The sequence below is a fragment of the Pieris brassicae genome, chromosome 5, assembly GCF_905147105.1.
Source record: "Pieris brassicae chromosome 5, ilPieBrab1.1, whole genome shotgun sequence".
Taxonomy (NCBI): Eukaryota; Metazoa; Arthropoda; class Insecta; order Lepidoptera; family Pieridae; genus Pieris; species Pieris brassicae.
In genome coordinates, this window is record NC_059669.1 from 19,933,825 (window position 1) to 19,957,474 (window position 23,650).

At 32.6% G+C, this 23,650-nt stretch overlaps 4 protein-coding genes across 6 annotated transcripts; 2 read left to right on the top strand and 2 right to left on the bottom strand.

Annotated features, from left to right (window-relative positions):
• Positions 1-58: 58 nt before the first annotated feature.
• Positions 59-3,476, top strand: LOC123710164 (proteasome activator complex subunit 3). 3 transcript variants are annotated; one of them, XM_045661910.1, is made up of 5 exons: positions 59-198; positions 957-1,094; positions 1,335-1,553; positions 2,211-2,426; positions 3,298-3,476. In XM_045661910.1, the coding sequence occupies exons 1-5, from the start codon at positions 169-171 to the stop codon at positions 3,439-3,441; spliced, it is 747 nt and encodes a 248-aa protein (XP_045517866.1). In that variant the 5' UTR covers positions 59-168; the 3' UTR covers positions 3,442-3,476. The 3 variants fall into 3 exon arrangements, with proteins under 3 accessions (XP_045517866.1, XP_045517868.1, XP_045517867.1); XM_045661912.1 differs by lacking the exon at positions 59-198 and adding an exon at positions 412-614 and having other exon boundaries at positions 963-1,094; XM_045661911.1 differs by lacking the exon at positions 59-198 and adding an exon at positions 414-614.
• A 1,331-nt stretch (positions 3,477-4,807) lies between these two features.
• Positions 4,808-7,146, top strand: LOC123710265 (vicilin-like seed storage protein At2g18540). The gene is made up of 4 exons (XM_045662062.1): positions 4,808-5,461; positions 5,799-6,048; positions 6,342-6,488; positions 6,946-7,146. Exons 1-4 carry the CDS (start codon positions 4,904-4,906, stop codon positions 7,005-7,007), a joined length of 1,017 nt encoding a protein of 338 aa, XP_045518018.1. The 5' UTR covers positions 4,808-4,903; the 3' UTR covers positions 7,008-7,146.
• Positions 7,147-7,190: 44 nt separating this feature from the next.
• On the bottom strand, positions 7,191-23,494 carry LOC123709556. The gene is made up of 19 exons (XM_045660961.1): positions 23,409-23,494; positions 17,647-17,807; positions 17,183-17,314; positions 16,761-16,940; positions 16,302-16,673; positions 15,397-16,216; positions 15,192-15,316; positions 14,811-14,969; positions 14,477-14,655; positions 14,270-14,402; positions 14,078-14,192; positions 13,910-13,994; positions 12,045-12,121; positions 11,840-11,967; positions 11,178-11,372; positions 10,028-10,232; positions 9,498-9,649; positions 8,495-8,704; positions 7,191-7,879 (listed from the first exon to the last, which is right to left on the bottom strand). Exons 1-19 carry the CDS (start codon positions 23,422-23,424, stop codon positions 7,700-7,702), a joined length of 3,624 nt encoding a protein of 1,207 aa, XP_045516917.1. The 5' UTR covers positions 23,425-23,494; the 3' UTR covers positions 7,191-7,699.
• LOC123710465 (arginine kinase) lies at positions 12,640-13,845 on the bottom strand (the record flags this gene model as incomplete). Its single annotated transcript, XM_045662370.1, has 1 exon — positions 12,640-13,845. A coding segment is annotated over one exon (1,206 nt), but the record flags the coding sequence as incomplete, so codon positions are not given.
• Positions 23,495-23,650: the final 156 nt, after the last annotated feature.

Here is a 23,650-nt window from a genome sequence, read left to right on the forward strand (position 1 = left end):
GAGCAGTTATTATAACATGTAGTTTTCTTTTTTATCTGTGACGACTAAATATTGTCAATTAAAATGACATTCCAGAAATTTTAAAGTAACAAAAATATTCTTAATCCTATCAGTTCATACTCAGGAAATATACACGGACGCTTTCTAAGACTTCTCTCAATAAGTAAGATGGAATCAAATCATGTCATTAATCAAGTGGTAATAAATTTAATTATTTATTTAGTATAAATAGATTCATTTTCTAATTATTTAACTACAACTACTTTGGTTTAGTTGTCACTGTGGTTGTCACTTTTGACTTATCAACATCATCGACCGTCGACGAGTGATATGGTCATTGGTTGTGATTACTGAACGTACGTATTTCATTCTAAGATCCGTGTTTTTTCTTATTATTCTGCTGCATTCACATTTTATAGTTCACGGATCACTCATTCAAATTAAGCATCGTTCATCGCTTCGCGACAAATTTGTTTCATGAATTGTGCTATTTGCTACATGAGTATTTGTAACTTAGTTGAAGTCAATTTGCAATTTTGGTGTACTATTAAAGGGGATAGTGTGATATTCAGTTGAATTTAAATTTTAACACCATGACCGACGTGGCAAAAAAGGTAATCTGTTTATTATATTACAAAATCCTATTTCATGACTTAATTCTACGAATTTTAATGTACATTTTTACTAGATGTAAACCGAACGTCTCTAATAGCTACTTTAAGGAAAATAGCGTTATAATACATTGAATTTTCGTTCAAAAAGTTGTATTTCACTAGCTATGTGCATTCGTGCAGTTACGACCTAACCTCTAGTGCGGCCATGGGATGATCGCGATGGCATGCCTACGTATAACAAAGCCTTTTAACATTATATTATGTTAAAAATTGGCGTTGACCGGAAAAAAATAGAAGTTAAGTCAATGATGTATTAGCTTTGTAATGCTATAAAATTTTCAGGTTCAGGATTACAAAGATTCACTTAAACAAAAGGCAGAGCACCTTATTATTAAAGGCTTTCCAGAAAAGATAGTAAAGCTGAATGAGCTTTTAGAAACACCTAACTTCCAGAATAGAGAATTAGCAGATGTCCATCAGGTAAATAAATTTCTTCCTAAAACTTAATAGTATTAATGTGTGAATAACATTATAGACAAGACATAATTTTGATAAGGTACATTTTCCCAAAATAGAGGAAGTAAACCTACACAAAATAACTGAAAAGTTTGAACATTTGCTTATAATTTGCTTTTAGACAAGATAAGATCGAATCTAAAACAATTATTGTTTTGTTGATATATCTTTAACAATTTTATAAAAATCAATTCACAATTTCAGGATTTAAACATTCCAGTTCCACCACCAATACAAGCAGTCAATGAACCAAATGCTAAAAGAGCTAGACTCGACTCATCCGAGGTGTCAAGCAATACAACGTTAGAAGGCACACGGGTGTATGCTCTGCCAAATGGAAGTGTCCCATGTAATAAACCTCTTAGTGACCTTATTCACCTTGTCAAACCTCACATTAGAGAGCTTATTGAGGATTCTAATCTGGTTAGTATTAGTATATGAGTAATAAACAATACCTACTCTTACTATATAAGGTAAAATATGTTACTTCATATAGTTATTGGAAGGATTGTACTCATACTTATTAGTATTCATTCATCTTGTAACATATTTAAAATAAAACTAAAGCCTTTTTGAGTAATTTAAATGTATGTTCATTATCAAAGGCAGAATTATTATTCACCTTTGTGATGGATAGAACATTTCTTATTGATATATATTAAGGCAATTTCCTTTACTGAGGTCACCAAACAAATACTTCAATAAAATCATCTATTCACATAATTTTTTTTAGCTTTATGTGTATGAATAAATATTTTTTTAGTGAAGAATTACATGTAATGTAGGTATATTGATTATATAAACTTTCTCTGTATATCAGTCTAAATCAAATACTATCCTAGCAGGGGAAAAAACATTAGGACCTTTTGTTAATAAACAATATTGTTTCTTGGTTGTGGAAGTGATTGATTACTGTAGTTAAGTTACACAGTGTTTATTAACATAACTTTTACACATTTAAAGAAAACACTTTTTAAAATTATGTAAAATAATTATAAGTTTATAATAATACATACTAGCTTCAATCCTTTGAAAAACTGTTTTCTTTAGTTAAGTTAATTTAATCATTTAATTTTCCAGCTAAAAATGTGGATTTCATTCATGATTCCTAAAATAGAGGATGGCAACAATTTTGGTGTCTCAATACAAGAAGATACATTGGCTGAGGTTCAGTCCGTTGAATCAGAAGCTGCAGCATTTTTTGATCAAATCTCAAGATACTTCATTTCGAGAGCAAAAATTGTGTCAAAAGTTGCTAAATATCCACATATTGAGGATTATAGAAGAGCTGTTAAAGTAAGTTACTTTGTCCATTTTGTAAATTAAATATATATTTTGTTATGACTTCACATCATCAATGCATTAGGTTGTAGCTGTGATGACGAGACATGTTCCTTATTTCATTATAATCTAAATTCATTCAAATACAAGTGCTAAAGTAAAAACATTTTTAACATAGGTAAATTAGCAAGAAAGCTGCTTTGAATCCATATCATATATTCTATTTGAACTATATTTGCTAGAGAATCATTTCTCAAGCTGGGGGTCGAGTTTGTTTTAAAAGTGTTGCAGTTTATTGAAAAATAATATATACTAACTACATATAGGTGCAAAAGATTTGTTTATTAAAGGAATAAATAATTATAGTGTAGTGTTATAAAACTTAATTATAATTTTATTTTTTTTCCTTTTTGCGACATAAATGGTTGAGAAATGATCTGTATAGAAAGATTTATTAAAATTTGTATACTATTATAAAAATAAAATTTTGTTAATAAATATGTAATCCACTATCCAATTGATATATGAGTTATCAGAAAAATATTAATCTCATAGTTGATAGCTTAAACTAATTTGTATGAAAGTATTGTAGCTTTAAATGATTTGTATGAAATCCTAGCAGAGCTTATATAGGCATCACCCAGATGTATGTAAATTTACTATATACAAAGTACATAGTATTTATAAATTTTATTAAATTTTACTAAGTGAATCAGTGAATAAATACAGTAACCTGTATTTTGGTTTTAGTGGTTCAATATTCCAGTAATTTTGTTTTTATATGTAAAACGTACTAGACATCTGAGAATGCTTCCATCAAAAGTAATGTCCGAATTTATGTTCGTATGTAATTTTATGTGTCAATATAATAAGAATTGTTTTCCAGGAATTAGATGAAAAAGAATACATCTCATTGTGGCTGGTGATGTGCGAGATTCGCAATCGATACTGCTCGTTACACGACATTGTCATCAAAAACCTGGAAAAAATCAAAAAGCCGCGTTCGTCGAATGCCGAAACATTATATTAGAATAATCTCAATACATGGCTACCGTATAAATAATCTATCTTGTTTTTTATTCACTAGATCTTTGTATTAAAATATCCGTTCATCTCTTAGATATTTTTATGCACAAAACACTTAGCTTATTATCTGATCTGTCAAAATTAAATTTGACGAATATTAGTAATGCTGTCATACATTTCTCAAATTCGAGTATTGGAACGAGTGGTTATTCGAGTTCGACTCGATACTTTCTCGATGCAATTTGTTTTGCGCCAAAAATCTGAGAGTGTCTTTCTATTTGACCACGATATATACATAGTTTGATTAATGTAACTTCAATACATAATTAGGAAAAAACCGCCTTTTTAAGGTTGCATATACTATATAGACACAAATTTAGATTACTTAAATTATCTAATACCAGTTTTTAATCATCTATATTTCCGCCTCTAGTGGATTGAAAATAAGATTGTTGCTTATCATGCAAATCCATAGCCATCTTACAAAGTAGTTTCGACGTAAGCTGTACAATACGGTATACACACGATATTTATCATATCATAACTCAAAAAAGGTGTATATCGACATTTTTAACGACTGATTACCATGTTCTTTCGATTTAAATACGATTCGTAACCACTACGGGTCGTGGATTCGTAGTTATAGACCAAATCTAAAATTTCCAAGAGAGGACTGACTATTACGAATTATAAACGTATGCCCTACTTTACCGGCAATTGTATATAACAACAATTTGCTTAGTTATAGTCGATACATCATACAATATTTAAGTATTAAACGTTATAACATGATAAATATTGTAAAAAAAACCCCATTGTTTATGTAATATTAGTGTAACTTTAATATTTTAGGACCGTTTATCGAAACGTTTGCAAAATGTTTGCAAATTTTCTGAACTTTGCCACTAGGTTGGTATACAATTTCAGGTGCCCAATATTAATTACGCGTTTGTTCGTTGTAAATTATAATAAAATTGTATTATCAGATGTAAAATATGTTTCATTTGTGCATTGTCTAATAATTCAATTTTTATAAAACTCATGTTCCATAGTTAAGATTTTAATTGAATAAATGCATTTCACGCTATTTTTACTTTTAATAACTAGATGGCGCCTGTTCATCTATGTTTTCGTTTTTATACGATTATCATAATAATTGATGTCTAATTTAAAACAAGCAAACAACTGAGTTTTTTTTTTGGTTTCGCTAAATAGAATGGATACTTTAGCAATTTTTTTTTTGCTGAAACTGCTCTAAATATTGAAGGGAGAATACGTAAATCTTGATACGCGTTTTAATATTGTACAATAAAAGACGAATAAATATCTAAGTTCCAAATCCACCTGGCTGGCAAAGGATTGAAATTCGAAAATAATTCGTTTGACAGTCAATTATCTTGACAAGTCGCTATATTTTTGGAAAGTGGAATATTTTACATAGTTATTTTTACCTAATATAATGAATAATGGCGAGTGACATCGAAAAGGGTGATTTTGGTGATAGCGCCAGACACAAGTCCAGCTACGATTTATCTCCGAAGAATTCGAACCATGTCTTTGACGGAGCTGGTGAGAACATTCAGTACCACAGCGATTCAGAGTCCGTAGCATCCAAACGTAGTAAAACGCGTTACATAAATCCGGCTATTTACATCGAGACGGTAGAGGCATGTCATTCTGTGACGTCACTGCAGACGGATTCATCCTGCGTTGATGACGTCACTCCGCACCCTCATAGCTCATATAGGAGCAACTCTACTCCGTTTTTGACGGGGCGGCTGTCGAGTACATCCTCTAGCAGTATTAAAAGAAAGTCATGTCGGCTTACACAAGATATTGGGAAAGATATAGAGGAGGAATCGCCAAGATACGAACGTACGTACAGAGATGGGGATGGAGCTGATACTTTTAGGTTGTCAGTTGTGTCTTTATCGACTACTACTACAGCTAAGGAGGAACGGGAGCAAAATGAAAAGAAGAAGCAGGAAGCGTTCAGGCAGTGGGTCGAACGAAAAGAGCAGGAGGTAAGATTGCTTAAATTATGGTTATACAGTTTTTATTATTTATCCGTAAACCCCATGAACTATATCACTAGTCTGATAACTTTGTAGAGCCTCGGTTATATAATTCCGGAAGTGTAAAAATAAATTCTGGGGACGTAATTTTATATCATAATTAAAAGTATTATCAGTAGTCTCATACTTAAGCGAAATCAACGTTTTTTTTATATTCAATGGTCTTAGAAAAACTAAACCATACTTGTTACACCCGTTTGAACTAAAATACGTAACTTGGCGTCTGTCTTAAAAAGCCGTATTTTAATTACGAATAAGGGATTAAATGTACCACCTTGACATACAGAAGCGAGAGAAATTACGTCTCGAAAAATTAAAGAATCAATCAGCACCGACTACAACGCTTGAACAACGCGAAGAGTCATATAAAAAATGGTTAGAACGGAAGCGGATACAAGTTGAGCGACAAAAGGCCGAGACGATAATGCGTAAGTTTCGTGAAAGCGAACGCGTTGAAGAAGAACGCAATCGGCGCCAGCGTGATAAGGAGGAGAAATTTGCTTCATGGGTAAGGAGAAAGGAAGAAGAAATGAAATGTAAGTAGAAACGTGTGTTCGTACAAGGTTTATATCGGAGTGTACCACTGATTTTCTTTAGAATAGACCAGCACAAATTTTGAAGTGATAAAAGATTACAATACCTACGACGGCTCAATGTTACGACAGCGGTAGTCATGGTTTCTGTACAGCCTACATAAGTAGTACATAAAAAAATATTTAGTTTGTTCGCGAACATCTGTCGACATCTTGGCGTACTCTATTTTTATGTGATGAGCCTTTGGTATACGACTAAAGTTAAAACGATTAGTCTAAACTGCAAACAATTTTAGCAATGAAAACTAAAGCAGAGCGTCGAGCCGCCCGGGCGTCCATTGAGGAGCAGCGACGGCGTGTACAAGGCGAAAGAGCTTACAGAGATTGGCTACGTACCAGCAAGAACAAACCTTTGCCGGTTCCACTTAACCAGGGAGAACTAAGTATGCGATACCTAATAGTTTCACTTCGTAGGCTTCAGTGTTTCATCTAAATTTGGTTCCAACAGTACTTGTTGATAGACAATGCTTAAATAGACTACAAAATGTTCTAAAATCATAATCGCTAGGCGCGCTACAGCCTCGCTATGGTCGGGCAAAAACCTCCAGCAGGTTCTGTTTTGTGCTTTTTGCTTCCAGTTCGTGATTTCCATAACTTACTATTGTGGTACTACAATATTGCCAGTAGTCGGGAAATACAAAAACATAAAATTTTACGCCATATAAAAACTTTTTAGAAGTCGTTAAAAATCAAAACGGGTAGTTTATAACTTTTTTACTTGTGTATGGCATAAATTGAGTTGTTCCGTCCATAGATATGAGAAAAAGATTTGATTGACAGTTTAGCAAATTGTCTTTCATTTGTATTCGAAGCATTTTGCAGCCATTATTATTTTTGCAGGTATGAGAGGAACTGTTTCGCAAATGTACATAAATCCAATTCCCTGGCAGTCACCTACTTGATTTAATAACGTTTTAATATTAAATTAGTATAATGTTTTGTATCGTGGAATTTTTGAAATCGACATTAAATTTTCAGAATTGTTTGCACAGCTTTATTATGTTTTTTGCTTTAGATAAATTAAACAATTTATTGTAATCATAATTATTTTATTTAATATTCTAAGAAGATTAAGTAGTACAGGGTCCCTAATATATTACTAAATATATTGAAAAATACTAAAATTTTTACTACAATAAACAATTTTTGTTTGTTCCTGTGAGTCTACATTATAAGTGCATACGACATACATACATATTTAAGTATGTATGTTGAATATATTATATTTTACGACGATGTAATCACTAAAGAATTTGTTTAACAAATTTTTAGTTTAGTCTTTTTTATCTCGAAACCACCTAACGGCGCAGTTTAGTACCAAAATGTAAGCAAAAGCAGGCATATTTTGCGTCTGTTTTTTTTGATAAGAAGACGTAGTCGTGGACACAGCTATAAATGATAACGAATAATATTTATTCCTCAAAATAAAAAAAAGACTAGTTCACCACATCCAAAGACCAGCAAGGTTACTATGAAATCAACAGTAATTCCGATTTTAACATAATTTAGACATTTTGTCACATCACTGCAAACTTCGATAGAACTCATTCTGGTGTAAACTACATAAAGTTACGTTGTAAGCTTCCTCTGTTTTTTAATACATTTCTTCCTCTTCCTTAAGTCTCAGTATGTCAGATTTGTTCATGTAGTAGTAGGTAGGTTGTCGGCCCTTTAGGTCCTTCAGTACGCGTTTGGCCCCAGCTCTTGTTAATATTCGACTGAGTGATTCCATTTTTTCTACACCCATCGCGCAATGTAATGGTGTGCGTTCTAACTATAAAAATACAAAGAATATGTTTCAATTAAATAAAGTTTTCAGTGAATTAATTATTTCGATAAATGTTAGTTGAGAAAGAGGTTAATCTAAATATTTATAAAATATATGATATTTGTTGAATATATTTTATTTATTAATATCTAAAAGCATTAATTAATATTATAAAATAATACATGTTGTGTTAAACGGTGACGTTTAGAGTTTTTGTTGTATTTCTTACTTGGTCTTATCATCCTTTGCTTTGAGATATTGGTCAGTAATAACATACAGCCTCTGGGTCACGTCATAAGTTTCGAGACCACTACACCCGATTGTTGTTGAGGAGCTTAACCCTCCAGGGCAGTGTTTCCCAACGTGGGAACCACGCCCCACAGGGGTTCAATTTCATTGGTAAAAGGTTAATATGTATTTTAAATATCTCTATATAAGAGAATACAACATAAGGCATTTTAGAAAGGCGGGCATGGCCGAAAAAATATTGGGAAACACCGCTCTAGGGACTAAAATAGACATATTTTTGCGTTCTATGTTTATTTATTTCGCCAAGAATCGAATCTTGACCAGGTTGCACGGAGATCAGTACCATACCTGAAAAGTTATAAAACAACTTACATTATCTCCGATTTTCAAAAGCTCTGGAAAATTTTCCGCCAAGTATCCAACGATTTCCTCATTCTGCGCTAACACAGCTACATGTAACGGTGTCCTGCCATACGAATTCTGCGCACGCGCAAGTGTCTTTCCGCCTTCCGCTGAGAGGATTTCACGTACTTCTGATAAATCGCCGCGTCTAACAGCAACATTGAGTCGTTCTCGGGCCTCCTATTAATTTTTAAGTAAAATGAATAACAACTGTGGTAACCTTGCTGTAATACAACTTAAACATAATTATAATGTAATTCAAATAAAACTTCTTGATAAACCAGATATAGTATTTCCCTGACAATAATATATATATTTTTATTTTTTTTACTTTACAGAATAATAATATTATAAATTCATAATATCTTACATTAGAAAACCGCTGTGGTTTGTATAAATGTAACCATAGCAGTCTTGTTTAGGAACGCGACAAACGCATAAAAGAAGTTGTTTATTTTTATGTTGGTTAACGATAGTCTATGTAATAACTATGTATTTATATTTATGTATTTATTAGCCGCGGTAGCAAATACCTCTCGCCATATACGACGTTTGCTCTCGATGTACAGAGCCGAACTTGCGTTACCGCTCGGTTCTGTACATCATGCTCAACTGGATGTGTTGCAGTGCAATTGAAAGCACTCAAAACGCCAATTGTTGTAGTATTTTATATCCTTTTAAGAAGTATTCCGCTTAATAGTCGGCTCTAGATAGAGAGGGAGGAGTATGTGAAAAACAATCGTTTCTGTAACGCCTTAATCTTGGGACAGTAATTTAAACTATTGTTATATCTAATATATGTATATGTATGTCACAGACACAACACGCCCAGTGCGCACGTTTTTGCCACGTAATATGAGATGGTTTAGTTTCTTATAGTTTGAAAAAGATTCTTAAAACAATTGCTTCAATGGTTTTCATTTTAATATACTACGGTGTTCGTAGCTTTGTTCGCTTGTCTTGAGTAAGTTACCTCAAACGTAGGTATTGAAGCCATTAGACTGGATATTTCACTGTCACCCCGTTGTGAGATCACCTCATTAATGGGAACTCCTTCCTCATCAACTACGTCCAATATGTGGTCATATCCTTGGAGGAGCAGCTCCATTATTTTATCAGTGTTCCCTGAGGAACAATTTGAAGTTAGAAATGTAAACCGCTTTGGACAAGATTTTATTCCTTCATGATTCACATTCGATACAGCTTCATTCACCATTCTTCATTATAAGTAAAGTATTTCGTATTTTTTCTCTTTTTTTGTAATATGTTTTTGTTTTATAGAACTCTAACCAAACCAACGCTGCGTTAACTGATTAATAGAAAACAAATACTAATTTTAACATTGTTTTCTATTTGTATGAGAAACATTATTGTTTTATTATTGTACTACTTAACTATTACTGTATTTTGTGTGTTACACCAGACAATAATGTTATAATTTAAAATAAAAATAGTTGAATGTATTAAACAAATACTTGAACCATAGTTTATAAAATATATTACCTCTAGCAGCCAAGTGTAGTACGAAGCGATCAATTTCCCCAGTATTTTCCAAAACATTAGCCTGTATAGATATATCTCTCGCCGTTCTATACAACTCATCGCGATAGCCAATACTAACATCAGTCTCTTGTAATAGTTGAAATAAAGCATTGTTTGTATGCGTTCGCGCAGCTGCAAAGTGCAGCATTGATTGGCCGTGTTCATCCTAACAATACACAAAATAATATAACATCACGTACATAGTAAATGTATTATACAGTTCTATAAAGTGTTATTAAGCGAGCGACTTTAATATTACTGCAAGTATTACACAGTCCGCTTCTCCAGGTGAGAGATGTGGAAACTACTTCCAGTGGATGTCTTCCTGGGAGATGCGACCTCCAAATTGGGCATACTTGCATGGGCTACGACACTGAGTCCAGACCACCGGACTCTGACTTTTATAGCTGTTCCGTAGGCCCCCTTATTCTAGGTGTTATTCTATCTTATTAACAATATAATTAGAGGCAAGACGGGGCCGTTATTACATAATACAGTGGCATCTTTCTTGAACTAGACTCCAGGTTATATTGGACGTTAAACATTTTCTTGAAGTAATATGAATAAAAAAAAGAGAAGATAAGAACTTTAGTCCATGTTACAAACTACAAAGACACAAGGACCGAAGAAGGTATCAAATAGTATCCTTCTATATATAACTTTATGCTTAGATTATTATTCAAAACATAAACTACACTTATAATAAATAATAATCCAGTGGCGCTTAGTTCGATACGATGAAGTAGACGATATATCCTCATACTGTTTATATAAAGCTATATGACCAATATACATACATATATTGGTCAAGCAAGTTTAAAACGCGTTTTTTATAAATTTATGACAATTAATTTTGGATAAACTAATGCAATTCAATCCGATATAATGTAATGAAACTATTGTAGTAGCTTGTCATTTGTATAACCTAGTAGAATACTTTTTAATCTACCCCCTAGTAATGTTGACCTTTTTAAATATCAATATATAATTAAGATTTTAGACCTTAGACATTTTTATATACATCAACATTATTCATTCATTCATTTTATTTCCTTGAATTAGTCCCTTAATATATTAACTCATATTGGCCTATCCTTTACAATAAACCTACTCTCTCAGCACTGCTTGGAGCCACTTCCGGTGCATCGGGACTGGCTGCCTGTTGAGGATCGACAGTTATAACTTCAATGGGCCCACTAGGTCGGTTTCTTGTGCTTGGTACATTACTATACGGTTTTATTAATTCATCTGGTCCTGTTTGGTTCTCGTACTCAGGAGGCTCGTTTGTTATCAACGTGTTTGATTCCTAAAACGAAAGTGTTATGAAAAGTTTTAGAGATATTGTTTTTATTATCAACTGTAAAGGTAGGTGAAGATGTACACCAGTGTGGTCACGACTTCGTAATAGTTGAAATCTCTTTGTAAAATTAAACTCATAGTTACAATTAACCAAACAAATAGATTCGGGATCAATTCGAACAACAATCGACGAATTGAGACTCGAACTATCAACCATATAAGTTATGTTTCCGTTTATGAAAAGGTAAGGCAGAATATTGAAATATAATTTATTTTAAATTAACTTATTTGTAACGATCTCGAAAATAAACATATATACATGTTTCATTTCAGTCCGTTGAGAATGGAGTTGTATAGTTTTATTGAATACAAACAAATAAATAACTCCTTATATTACGAGTACGAGCGAGTACATAATCGTTTCACAGTTAGCAATAACAAATGCATTTGCTAAACGATTAACTATTAACGTACCTGAGTACCTAATTGAGGCTTTTCGTGATCGGGGAAATTATGCAAAAAGGTTGCGAGAAACGCGATCGGATCCTTCGGCTTAACATTAGCCACTTCGGTTAGACCTTTTATCAAAGGATCGCCGAGAGCTGAAAACACAGTTTCCACATCAACTTCCGCTTTATCAAAAGCATGAAAGCTCTCCATAGTATTTATCTACTCTTACACTTTGCGAGGTATCTGCCTTCTTCTGTTTGAAAGATGGGAATGCCCAACTGGCCATTACTCGCGTGATTAACGCCTGTAAATAGATCAATTATTCAACGTGGCCTTCGGCGTAATAATGCCGTTGGCAGGTGTTTTATTCATGAAACCTCACTGAGGAATAGCGGAAGTTCAAAACTAATTAAGTTAATATAGGCTTTTATGTTGTTTTTTAAACCATGTATCGTGATTATTTATATAAAACAAAACTTTATAAATTTTTTCGCCTTCGCATTTGCCGTTTATTCGTTTGTACTTACTAAACAAAGCTCGATTGGAAAGACAAAGGTGTCCTGTGCTATAGTGAGTGCGTTAAGCTTTGTTTAAGCTTTATACTACTTCGTGTAAAAGCGTGATCGTTTAGCAAACACGTCGTCCTGAAGTGTTCAGAAACACGCCACTCACAATGTTAAATATTTAATATGTAGTACTGACCTAAGCTATGTAGACCTCCATGACTAATACTTCAATACACCTATGCCTTTCCAAAAGTAATAACTATAAACTAACTTTTAATTAATAGGACCATCCTACTCTAAAATATGTTGCTTTTAAAGTTAATGTTTTTCATCTATATCTATATTTGCAAGACTACTTCTTTTTCTTCTAAATATATTGCTAAGCATTGTCGCAATTTGAGCTGAATTGTGTAATGATAAATCTCTTTCGAGATGAAGAAGATTTGATGTCGCTGTAGCGAAATCATTAAAACAGACTGTTTCAGTAACACCCAAACATTGGTAGTTACTGATTCTAGCTATTCCAGTGCTCAGAGTCTCCCGGTATTGTAAGCCCCTCATTGCGCATAGATGTTTTATATTATCACCATCTCTGGATAGACCAGGGAAGTTTATAATAAGACTTAACCGGATTCCCGCACCTAAAAATGTTGGTCGACTAGATAAATGACCAAGTTTCTCATGCAAAACAAAGTCTAGTTTATCGTGAAGATATTTCATGATAAAGGATATCTTGCTAAAAGCTAGACCTATTTCCCCTGGGGTATCTGTAGGAGTGGAAACTAAAACTCTGATATGGTCGTGAACATTAATCCACACAGCAACGGTTTTATCGTCACTTAGATACACTCCACGTCCGTATGGCCAATGTTTACCATGTAAGCGATTAAAATCATCAATTTCTTCACGTTCGCAAAGAGCAATTAGCAACCCCGATGCAGCTAAAAGAGCACAGACTTCGGATGGTTTTTCCAAGACCTCGTTTAGGGTGTAATAACTACCACCTTTTTGATTAGATTCAGGATTTAATTGTTCAACGACTTTTGAAAACTCTGTGTTCATCAATATCGTGGTTATAATCTTTTCAATGCTTTCTAGTTTACCAATTTTAATATTTAGAGGTAATTCAAATCCCTCGACATTTCTTGAACACTCTATATTTCCAGAAAGGACAAATTCGTCGTGTACATCGACGTTTAATTCAACTAACGGTTCAGGTGCTGCAGTTAGTACAGATGATTTTTTAATAAAGTCGGATGGTGGATGAAAAGGAAGCTCATACGAGATATTTATATTATGTAGATCCTTAATTAATGGTGTCAAAAATTCATTGAACACATCATAGACATAATAATCAAGTGCTGTTACACCACCAGGAAAATCTTCCTCAACTGTTTGTATTACATTTCGTGTTTCTGGAATTTTTTTAACAGCTGGCCAAATAACATCGAAAAGATCATGGTCAAGTTTTGTAATGCGATATTTAATTGATTCAAATATTGATCTCTTTAAGAACCTTCCAAGAACCAGTGGTGGTGTTGCCTTATTGGATGACGCTGATGATGGCGTACGTGTTGATTTAGCTGATGTCAGAAGATGGTAACATCGATCTAATGTGTCTAGAACTTCCGGGATGTCCAGATTTCGTCGACTTGAGACGCGATCATCTGGCACTACCCACGATATAATAGAAAAATATAAATAAGAAATGAGGTAAAAATTATGATTTCATAATATATTTCTAATGAAAACTTACCTTGATCTGAGAACATTTCTTTGATCTTATCGTCACTTATACCAAAATCACTTAAAAGCTGATTAAACGGTAATAAGCTTGGGTTTCTGTAGTAATCATCTGCGGATCTTCCATTCTGTAGTAGAGATCGTAGATGAGGAATAAATTTTGTTAGAAATAATTTTGTAAGTTTTATATAGTATAAAATCTTACATCATCTAAGTCCTTAGAATTTGAACCAAGTTGTTGTAATAGATTATAGTAATGGCCATTATCTGGTAAAACAGCTGCGTAGTGTAAGGCTGTGCGTCCTTCAAAATCCACTGCTGATAATGTTTCAGGAAATCTTAAGAACAAACACAATGACATATTAAATTATTGATATGTTTATCGATTCGTAAAACCTCGTTTGTAGCTTACCTTCCTCCTAAATATTTAATAATATTTGTTTTCCCGAATACAGTGGCTACATGTAGAGGTGTGGCTCCATTTGCCGAAATGGGATCACGAGCTATGGCAAATTTCCTCCTGTCTAGTGCCGCTTGAAGTTCTCTTATATTACCTTCTTTAGCTGCTAAGTGTACTTTATTAATTTTGTGCTAGAACAATTGATTGATTTTTAGATCCTAACTAATACTGATCAAAAGTATATTAATCAATATCAGTAAAATTTGTCAAATGACTTCGACGCCAGTTTCGCTTTCGTGTAAAAAAATTCTTTCGTTTTATTTGTATAGTATTCATACATTCTTACCATATAAGATGGTACATTTTCCAAAAACGCTTGCAGTTCTAAATTCTCTGAATATCTGCCGATAAGTCTTGATCCTTCTCCATTCAGTACTAAAGTCGCTAACATTTCCAAATTAACTGTGTTTATTAATTCAGTTACTTCTGGGTCTATTTGATTATCCTGTTAAATAAAGTACACTGAAATAACTAAGTCGATAAACGGTATATCACAGATATAAGGCAGTAGCATTCTACGTTTGAAACAGTACATTCTAAGAAGCTCGCAAATTATAGGGTGTTGTGACTACAATAGTGCTACAAGGATGCTTTCGTAAACAACACATTATTATTTGGTTGTTACCTTTTAACTGCTCTATATCCTAATAAATAGTATTTTACTTACAATAACGAGAAGGTCGCCGTGTATGGAATTTCCCTTTATTACACTAGCATCTTGCGAGTCTTTTTCCGCTTCGCTACTCACAATACCCTCTATGAGACTTTCTTGACTATTACGTCCATTGTTTCCTTAAGTTGTAAAACAAAAATAATAAACAAGTAGGGACCCTTTGTAATTAATTCTAAGAAAAAATATGTTTAGATTTCATGTGAGGTGCCAGAAGGAACTCTGTCACTCCTGATTGCACTCCCATTTTTGTGTAGTTCCTTTTGAAGAAATGTGTCATTGTGTTCTGTTTGTGTGTTATCCTGCACTTGTACATCGTCATCGTCTTCAATGGTATCAACTTTTGTATTACCTTCATCATCCGAAACTGTCGTAACCTCTTCATCGGAATGATCGTATTTCGTTTTATTTTGGAGCTCAGTAGCTCCATTTACATTTAGAAGTTTATCATTTTCTGCTTCCGTATGGACAACATTAACGTCCTCAAAACTGTTATTTGGTTGATTTCTTTCCATATCGTTTTGTGATATATGATCATCATCATGCTTTTCAACATTACCTTCCTGAGAATGAGTACTTTCAGGCATGTTATCGGAATTTTTATTTTCTATTATATCTACTTGTGTACAAGAATCATTTTCTGTGTTATCTTCTTGGTTGATTTTGTCATCAGTATCAGCATTATCAGTACTTTTAAATATTGGTGAGGCTGGCAGTACTGGCAGTGGAGTTGATTCCCGATTTAAAACCTCGCTGATAAATATAGGCTCTGATTTATCTACAGCGGTATTTAAATCATTAACTTCTTCAATATTATTTTCTAAATTTTCTTCTTTCTCTGGTTGTTCTAAATTAGTATGGTCATTTTGGCGATCCAGCCCATTTTGACTATTCGGTCGTGATTCACCGTTACTCGTGACTCGTTCTTTCAAAGTATCTTCAATCTTATTACCATCACTAGTATTTTCTTTGTAGTCTTGATTTTCTCCAAAACATGCTTCGTGGTCAACGCTTTCAGAAACCTACAACGGAAAAAAATAATCATGCAGATGGTTATGAAGCAATGCAAATGAATTAAATTATGATTATGATACATGCACTGCTTACCTGTTCATTTTCTTGTAAAACAATATTTTCAGTTATGTTATTTATTTTTTCTTCTTGTATGGTTTCATGTTTATCATTTAATTCTGGTAAACTGTTTATCATTTCATGAGTGCTACTATTTTTCATATTATTCAAATTTTCTGTACTTTCAGAAAGCGTATTTTTAGAAGAAATGTTTTCAGATGAAGTTTTGAAGTTCTTTCTTCTAGGTTTCTTATTTAGTTCAGCTGTGTAGTCCGTATCTAAAATTTTCCAATCCCATGACGCTGGATAAACACTTGATGGTGTTCTGGGTGCTTCGGGCAAAACCTTTAGATTGTGTTTATCTATCTCCTGAGGTCTATTCAAGTAATAAGCAGGGGTTTTATTTCTCTGAAACAATATATTAATTGTTTATATTATTCGTTTCATGTTGTTACGTGATACGTTTAGAGGAACGGTGCTATTACAGTTACTCACATTATCAACAGCGCCTTCATCTGCGCCAAAATCAATAATTGTTTTGAATGTGTGTTTATCATCTTTCACAATAGCAGCGTAGTGTAAAGGAGTGCGACCTTCGTTGTCCGTTTCGTTTAAACCTTGTGGATATCTTTCGACTATGTAATTTAAAATACCACAGTGTCCTAATCCAGCTGCCTAAAATATTTAATTACATGCACAATTGCTTTCTTTCTAAGGAATATTGTAAATCAATTTTAGAATGAAAACGCATTTTTATAATGACAGCGACAGCCTCAAGCCGCAAGTGTCAAAAGTTCATTCAATATAGCAATACAAGTCCCGGCGCATATTTTGGCTGGCTAATAATACATAAGTGTTTAACATTTTAGACAATATGAAATACTCATTAATGTATACATAGTTCATATTAAACATACTTTATGAAATACAGTCATGTTATTTGGATCCTTGCTAGATAAAATCTGCGGCGGTACAGGGCTACTTGTTAATCTAATAACATTCTCCAAATCGTTTTGAATCACTGCATTGTGTATATCCTTAATTGTATTCTGTAAATAGAAAATATAAGTAACTTTTTCCATAAAGATTAATTAAGCACCTCACGTAATCATATTTTATTTTAAATCTTGTGAAGGACTCGAATAATTTAAAAATATTTTATCACGATCTTATACATTAACGTACTTAATAAATAATCAATTATCAGCATTTTAGTATCCTAATCGTATTATAAGTAAAATTATAATTATTGTTGTATATAGGTATACAAATATTTATTTATACATATTGTAAACACTAAACGTAAGCCTTCATAGGCGAACTGCCTTAAATAATAAAAAATACGGACGTTTTCGGTCTTGTAGGTTTTTGTAGGTCTTACCATCATATATGGCACGGTTTCCAAGAACTTCTTCACAATTGGCTGGCTTGATACTTCGCTGAGAAGCCTGGAGCCCTGACCCTCCCATATCACGCGCTGGAGGCGCCCCATGTCGCATTCGTGACACCATATTCGAATATTATGCCGCTTTATTACCAAACCTGTAATCATGGAACTTTTTTTAGAAATTAATTTAAGAATAATGTTAGTGAAATTAATACACGAAAATAAATAAATTATTAATTAATTTTAGATTTTCTTACCAATTATACATCTATTCAAAAATTAGTTCGAACGAAGCTTAATTTAGAATTAAATGATTCGAAGTTTTAGTGGTTCATAATAAAGATGTTTAAAAATTTCGTTTCATTTTATTTACTTATTATAAATAAAATAAATAAGTCACCTTGTCTTGATATATAAATGTGTTTACATAGCAAACAATAATAATGTTACAAAAATCTATGAGTCACGTGAAGTTAAACATTAAACATCGTATGACCAATGAATAGTAAATTGTAAAGAATTTTTCTAGAAAATCGAATCGATATAAAAGTTCAAGGCAAATCGGCTGTCGATAGGAGACATGGGAGTTATTGGCTGGTGCGTAAATGGGTTGTGGTGGGTCTAAAATAGAAATGGTGTAGATTAATGGGACTGATAATGGTTTAGTAAGAATGGTTATAGTTTCATTTGAAAGCGCTGATGATACTTAATCTTTAAACGTTTGATTTAAAAAAAAACGAATCATGAATCTAAGGAACGATTTAACTGACAATAAAGTTTTTTCCCGGTTAGTTCAATTGATACAAGCATAGGACAGTGAAACAAAAAATCCAAGTGGGAAACAAAAAATTATCCAATATTGTTTTGTATTACATACAGGAGTTACATAGGAGATATAACATTTATAGGAGTAACAGATACCCTCATGCGGGTCAGATAAGAAGATAAATTCTATATCGCTTACAAGGAACAGACTGGCGCATCAAAATTTATATGCAATTCAAACATCAGCAGGAAACGACATACTTTTAAAGATTAAAGCAAACACAAAAAAGGACACAACAAAAAAGTTTCATGTGTATAATTTAGGAAACGCGATTGAATTTGGAATTTGGAAAACGGGTTCTCTTAAACATAGACAAACCATATAAGATCCAAATAGGTTTAATGATAGACATTTATTAATGTTTAATGACACACAAACATCGATCCGTGTGTATGTAGGACATGTCAATTATAATTACGTTCCTCACTACAATAAAGTTCAGTGACTAATTCCGGCAGTCATGCTTTATCGATCTATTAAAAACCTACCGTGTTACTTTTTAAATGAGTTTATTTATTTATTGGGGAACGGTTAGTAGCTAGTATAACATGGTGTAATGGTTGCAGTTTCTTACAAAAATAGTGTAAAACAAAGACTTGGGGATGATTACAAAGAGTGGCGGAGACTTTATTGCCAGTTCTTCTCGTCCGTTCAACGCCCTTGATTTGAGAACTAGCAGTAAATGTAAATTTAGAAGCATTTAATATGTATTTCTTTATTGATGTTCATAAGTGTATAACAAAGTCCACGTAAATATGCATACGTATAAGGAAATTGAAAAATATAAAAAAATCGATTTCTAAACCATTGGTAATGAATATACATATCTACTAAAATCTAAGATTATTAGTAGGATTTTAATGATTCAACGACTAGTATAGAATTGCTTTTTATTACAAAAACAGATTAGATACCAATTATTTTAGAAGATGGACTATGTTTCATTTGGGAAACAAACAGATACATCTCTAAAAGTAGAAGTCAGAAAAGAAATATAAACATAAGAATTAAAGCATTGGATATATCCAAAAAGTTTCACTGACAAAAAAAGGATATAAAGCAAAACAAAACGTGACATGACAGCAGAACATTTAAGTAGACAATACAAAGTTTATAGATCGGTATAACGACAGATATACTAGTAGCCAAAATAAGAAGAAAGATACAAGGTTTACTACTGGAATAGTTGTTTTAACCTATTCTTAAATGAAGCAGTAGAGGAGTGCGAAAAAAGATCGATATTAGTAGTAGAATCAAGAGTAGAACACATCCTGTGAAGAGGCTCACGGAACCCAATGTTGGTTCTGGCAGTCGGAAGGTTAAAGGTTCTGTACGAGCGTAGAGATCTGGCAGGAATATTGAATCTTTTGAGTTCGAGAAGATTTGAACAAATTAATTCATGTACACATATTTTTCTTATAATAACACAATCTATCAAACTACGCCTAGTACTCAAAGAAAGTAAATTATATTTTTTTAAAGTTCGTTGTATTTAGCCCTACCACCGTTCATGCGACAATTTAAAATACGTAAAAATTTCTTTTGTACAGCCTCCAGTTGTGTGTGTGTTGAACGTAATAAGCTGCTCATCTATTAATAGCATAGAATGGGTTGATTTTTTTACTCTTCCTGGGTTAAGAAAAACTACTAAAGTTTTAATCATAGACGGCTTTAAGCATAGAGTAATCTTTGCCGTGACCCAATGTATAAATAACAATTAATTTGCGTTATCATATTGTTATTTATATAATTCATATAAAATCACAAGACAATACTCATATTAATCCGAATCGAAAGTAAATGTAGAAGCAACAAGTTGGCGTGTATTCAAAATCGTTGAAGATTAGCGTAACACTGAAACACTCTGAAGTGATTTCATGATAATGTTATCGCATTCAATTAGTAATTAAATAACATGTCATATACTTTCTGGTTTTAAGTAATTAGGTATGAAAGAATGGCCCAAATAAGGTGGGGCTAGTGTAAAAATGTACATGACCACGCGATTTCACCCCACCTTGAAGCCAAGCCTTTTATTTGTGTACGTCGAACGTTTTGGGGTTATAACACCTAACAGCTGTGAGGTTAATGTGATTTCTTAAAACATCATATCGCAATTTTACGTTCAATGTCGAAAAACAGTGTATTAAATTATTAACTTATCACAATTCTTCTGAAAGTTTACTTACATTTATATGTTTGTAAGGAATTAGGTTAAAAACGACTAGAACTCTTTCATAAATTCTCCCATAATTTAGAGTGCTCGTTATGCCTGAGTAAAATAGCTATTTTCTAAATATGATCTGATAATAAATAAGGATATATATCTAGAAATATGCATGACGTCCCGTAGTAGTGCTAGTATCTAGAAACGGTATATTATTATTATTATTTCGAGATAAACACTTATTAACTTATTCCAAAATAAGTTGGATAAGTGTTCTCCCTATAATAGAGAGTTCAAAGAGGATGCACTAATTTCTTAGGGATAAGTTTTTTAAGGAATTTATATCATATTGAGTGGTCTTAAGTTTTAAAGAATTGTTTGCACTTGCTTTACTGACGTAAAACGTATTTATATTTGTTTTCCCTTTTTTCTATTACTACAACAACTTAACAGCAATTTGATTAGTTAAACGTAGCTACGAAATGAACATAAGCATAATTTACACAATGTATGTATAATTTCATAACAAATAATGGATATTACGGCTCATGTGTGTCCAGCAGTATCTTAATATGTTTATCGATACTGCGTGTGGGCAATGTGAGTGGCGCGCGCATCTGCGAACAAGTTACAGCGCGCCTACGACACAGCTATTTGTTAAATTATTTAAATAATTAAATGTGTCGAAGGCTTTAAGCAATCGTCAGCTAAATATAGCTCTCTCTGTATCTAATAATAAATTCTCTTTAAATCTATGTCTATAAAGAAGTTGCATTTTGCATTTAGTAGGCTTTAGATCATAATTCTAGTCCAAAGGATGTTAATTGGATGACATACATTAAAATTATCGATCCGTATAAAACAGTATATATATCATAGCTAAGAAATCGTAATTTCGAATAATTGAAAAATTCTATGAGGCAATTTTCAGTTATTGAAGTTGTTGAATAACTGAAAATTAGAGTTGTCAAAAATAGAAATTAATTTATTTATGAAGTAAGATTTCGTTCTTTTCACAATTTGGTTAACACTGTTGTATGTATGACTTTTTTTTAACATTTTATGCAGGAGCGGAGCTCTCTAAATATTTCGCACAAACACTAGTTTTTTCATCAAAAACCAAGCAGGGTTTTAGATGCCTGTTGTAATCATAATGTCTATTTGAAATTTATGTTAAACTTCTCTGTCAATTCTACTAAAATGACATAAACCATACCACCATAAACATAGTTTTAGTTTTGTTTGTAATTCTAACAAATAATCATAATAGTTAATGCGACAGTTTAAAAACAAATAAATAATGATAATATCTATTTCATCATCATATTTGCCCAAAAAGAGTGGCGATCTATTATTACGTTCTAGACACTCGTCAAAATATGCTATCGTAGTTTTCGGTTACTGTGTCGTCTGCAATTATTGCAGAATATATTGCAATAGTTTAAACAGTGAAATAATCGTAAAATGCCTCTGCCTCTTCAGTCTAATTAGATGAATTAATGTAACGTTTAGATGTTTTTGAAACATTTACACTAAATACATAATAACTATGTTTAAATCGTCAAATAGAAAAATTAGCTTTAATTTGATATTTATATATATTTGTATATGAAATTACTTAGTATCCTAGTTACCTTTTTCATTTTACAACTTTGTTCCTATCTATACAATCACACATACACACCTTCAAGTACACACCCTCACTTTTACACCTTCACACAACACATTCAAATTAAATATTACTTATTATATTTATTGAGTAATGATCAATGTTTTTTCCCCTTTTGTAAATGTTTGAACCTTTTTTGTAAATATTATGTATTCCATCTTTAGCTATATTATAGCTTATACTTAGAAATATGGGATTACAATAGGGCATTACAGTAATATAGGGCCTTAATTGGCAGGTTGTAAGGGAAGCTTATATAAGTGGTCACTTTGTGTCACACGCAACTAACTGGTGATAAAGTTTCTTGCGTCATATTTTTATTTTGAATAGATTTGGATTCCAAATAATAGGTTTTGTTTAAAAATTAAGAATTTGAGAGAAATATTGATGTACAAAAATATCAAATTGGTATAACTACTTGAAATTTGGATTTGTTATTTGGAACATTATTGTGGAACTTTAACGATTAATAGTAACGAATTCTTTATGGAACTTTATTGAAGAAAAAGGTTAGTTTAACTGTTAGTTAATTATTTGTGGTGTGGTGTACCTAATGCTGAAAATGATAAAAATATGAGAGTCTTTCGTTTTTTCAGTGCCATTAACCAGTAAAATAACAATTTAATATTGTGGAGGCATGGAGATGTTATAACCATTATATGTTTTAAGATAGGATAGTTAGTACAAAATTTAGATTGTTGCAGTTTGGATGGCAGGAGTACGATCACCATTCTAAAAAGATATTCAGTAAAATAAATAAATTCCGTAAAATTTTGCCACAGCTACACATAGATTTCCATTTAAAAATTCACTGTCAAATTCATTTATTTAATATAAACTGTAAAAATGCTATTAAATTAAATTAAAACTTAAACTAACTATATATTTTAATTATTTATTTATATCTTTATCAACATTTTTAAATCGGTGTATATTTACAAGAAATTCACATTGTAAAAACAATTCAACCACTTTGAACTAATTTATTATAAGTGTAAAATAAAGTTTTAGTGAAAACGTCTATTCAAAGTTCAATAAGTAAATCTAGTTGCACGCAAATTTTTTCATAAATATTTTGGTAGTTACAGACTTACCGGGTCGCGTCGGCATGTCGACAGCAGCGGGCAGCGTGAGCTGAGTGCGAGCAGCACGATAGTGGGCCAATGTATGCCCGGCTGCGTCCCGCGCACCCCTCGCCGCCCCCGCGCCCAGGAGTAGTGCGGACAATTGCGCCTCATCACGACACGCTGCCGTGTAGTGAAGGGCTATCCGACCTTCCTACACATCTATATTAGAGTCTACCTCCCTGGCTGAAGCTTTTATTTATTGCGTTTAC

Excerpts from the sequence above, each read along its gene's own strand:
- LOC123710164 (XM_045661910.1), top strand. The coding sequence starts at position 169 with ATGGAATCAAATCATGTCATTAATCAAGTG. Across the intron at positions 1,554-2,210 it reads TTATTGAGGATTCTAATCTG|CTAAAAATGTGGATTTCATT; the intron begins GTTAGTATTAGT and ends TTAATTTTCCAG. Across the intron at positions 2,427-3,297 it reads ATTATAGAAGAGCTGTTAAA|GAATTAGATGAAAAAGAATA; the intron begins GTAAGTTACTTT and ends ATTGTTTTCCAG.
- LOC123710265 (XM_045662062.1), top strand. The coding sequence starts at position 4,904 with ATGGCGAGTGACATCGAAAAGGGTGATTTTGGTGATAGCGCCAGACAC. Across the intron at positions 6,049-6,341 it reads AAAGGAAGAAGAAATGAAAT|CAATGAAAACTAAAGCAGAG; the intron begins GTAAGTAGAAAC and ends AAACAATTTTAG. Across the intron at positions 6,489-6,945 it reads ACTTAACCAGGGAGAACTAA|GTATGAGAGGAACTGTTTCG; the intron begins GTATGCGATACC and ends TTATTTTTGCAG.
- LOC123709556 (XM_045660961.1), bottom strand. Across the intron at positions 14,193-14,269 it reads ATTCTAAGGACTTAGATGAT|AATGGAAGATCCGCAGATGA; the intron begins GTAAGATTTTAT and ends TCTCTACTACAG. Across the intron at positions 12,122-13,909 it reads CGATGTTACCATCTTCTGAC|AGGCGTTAATCACGCGAGTA; the intron begins ATCAGCTAAATC and ends TGATCTATTTAC.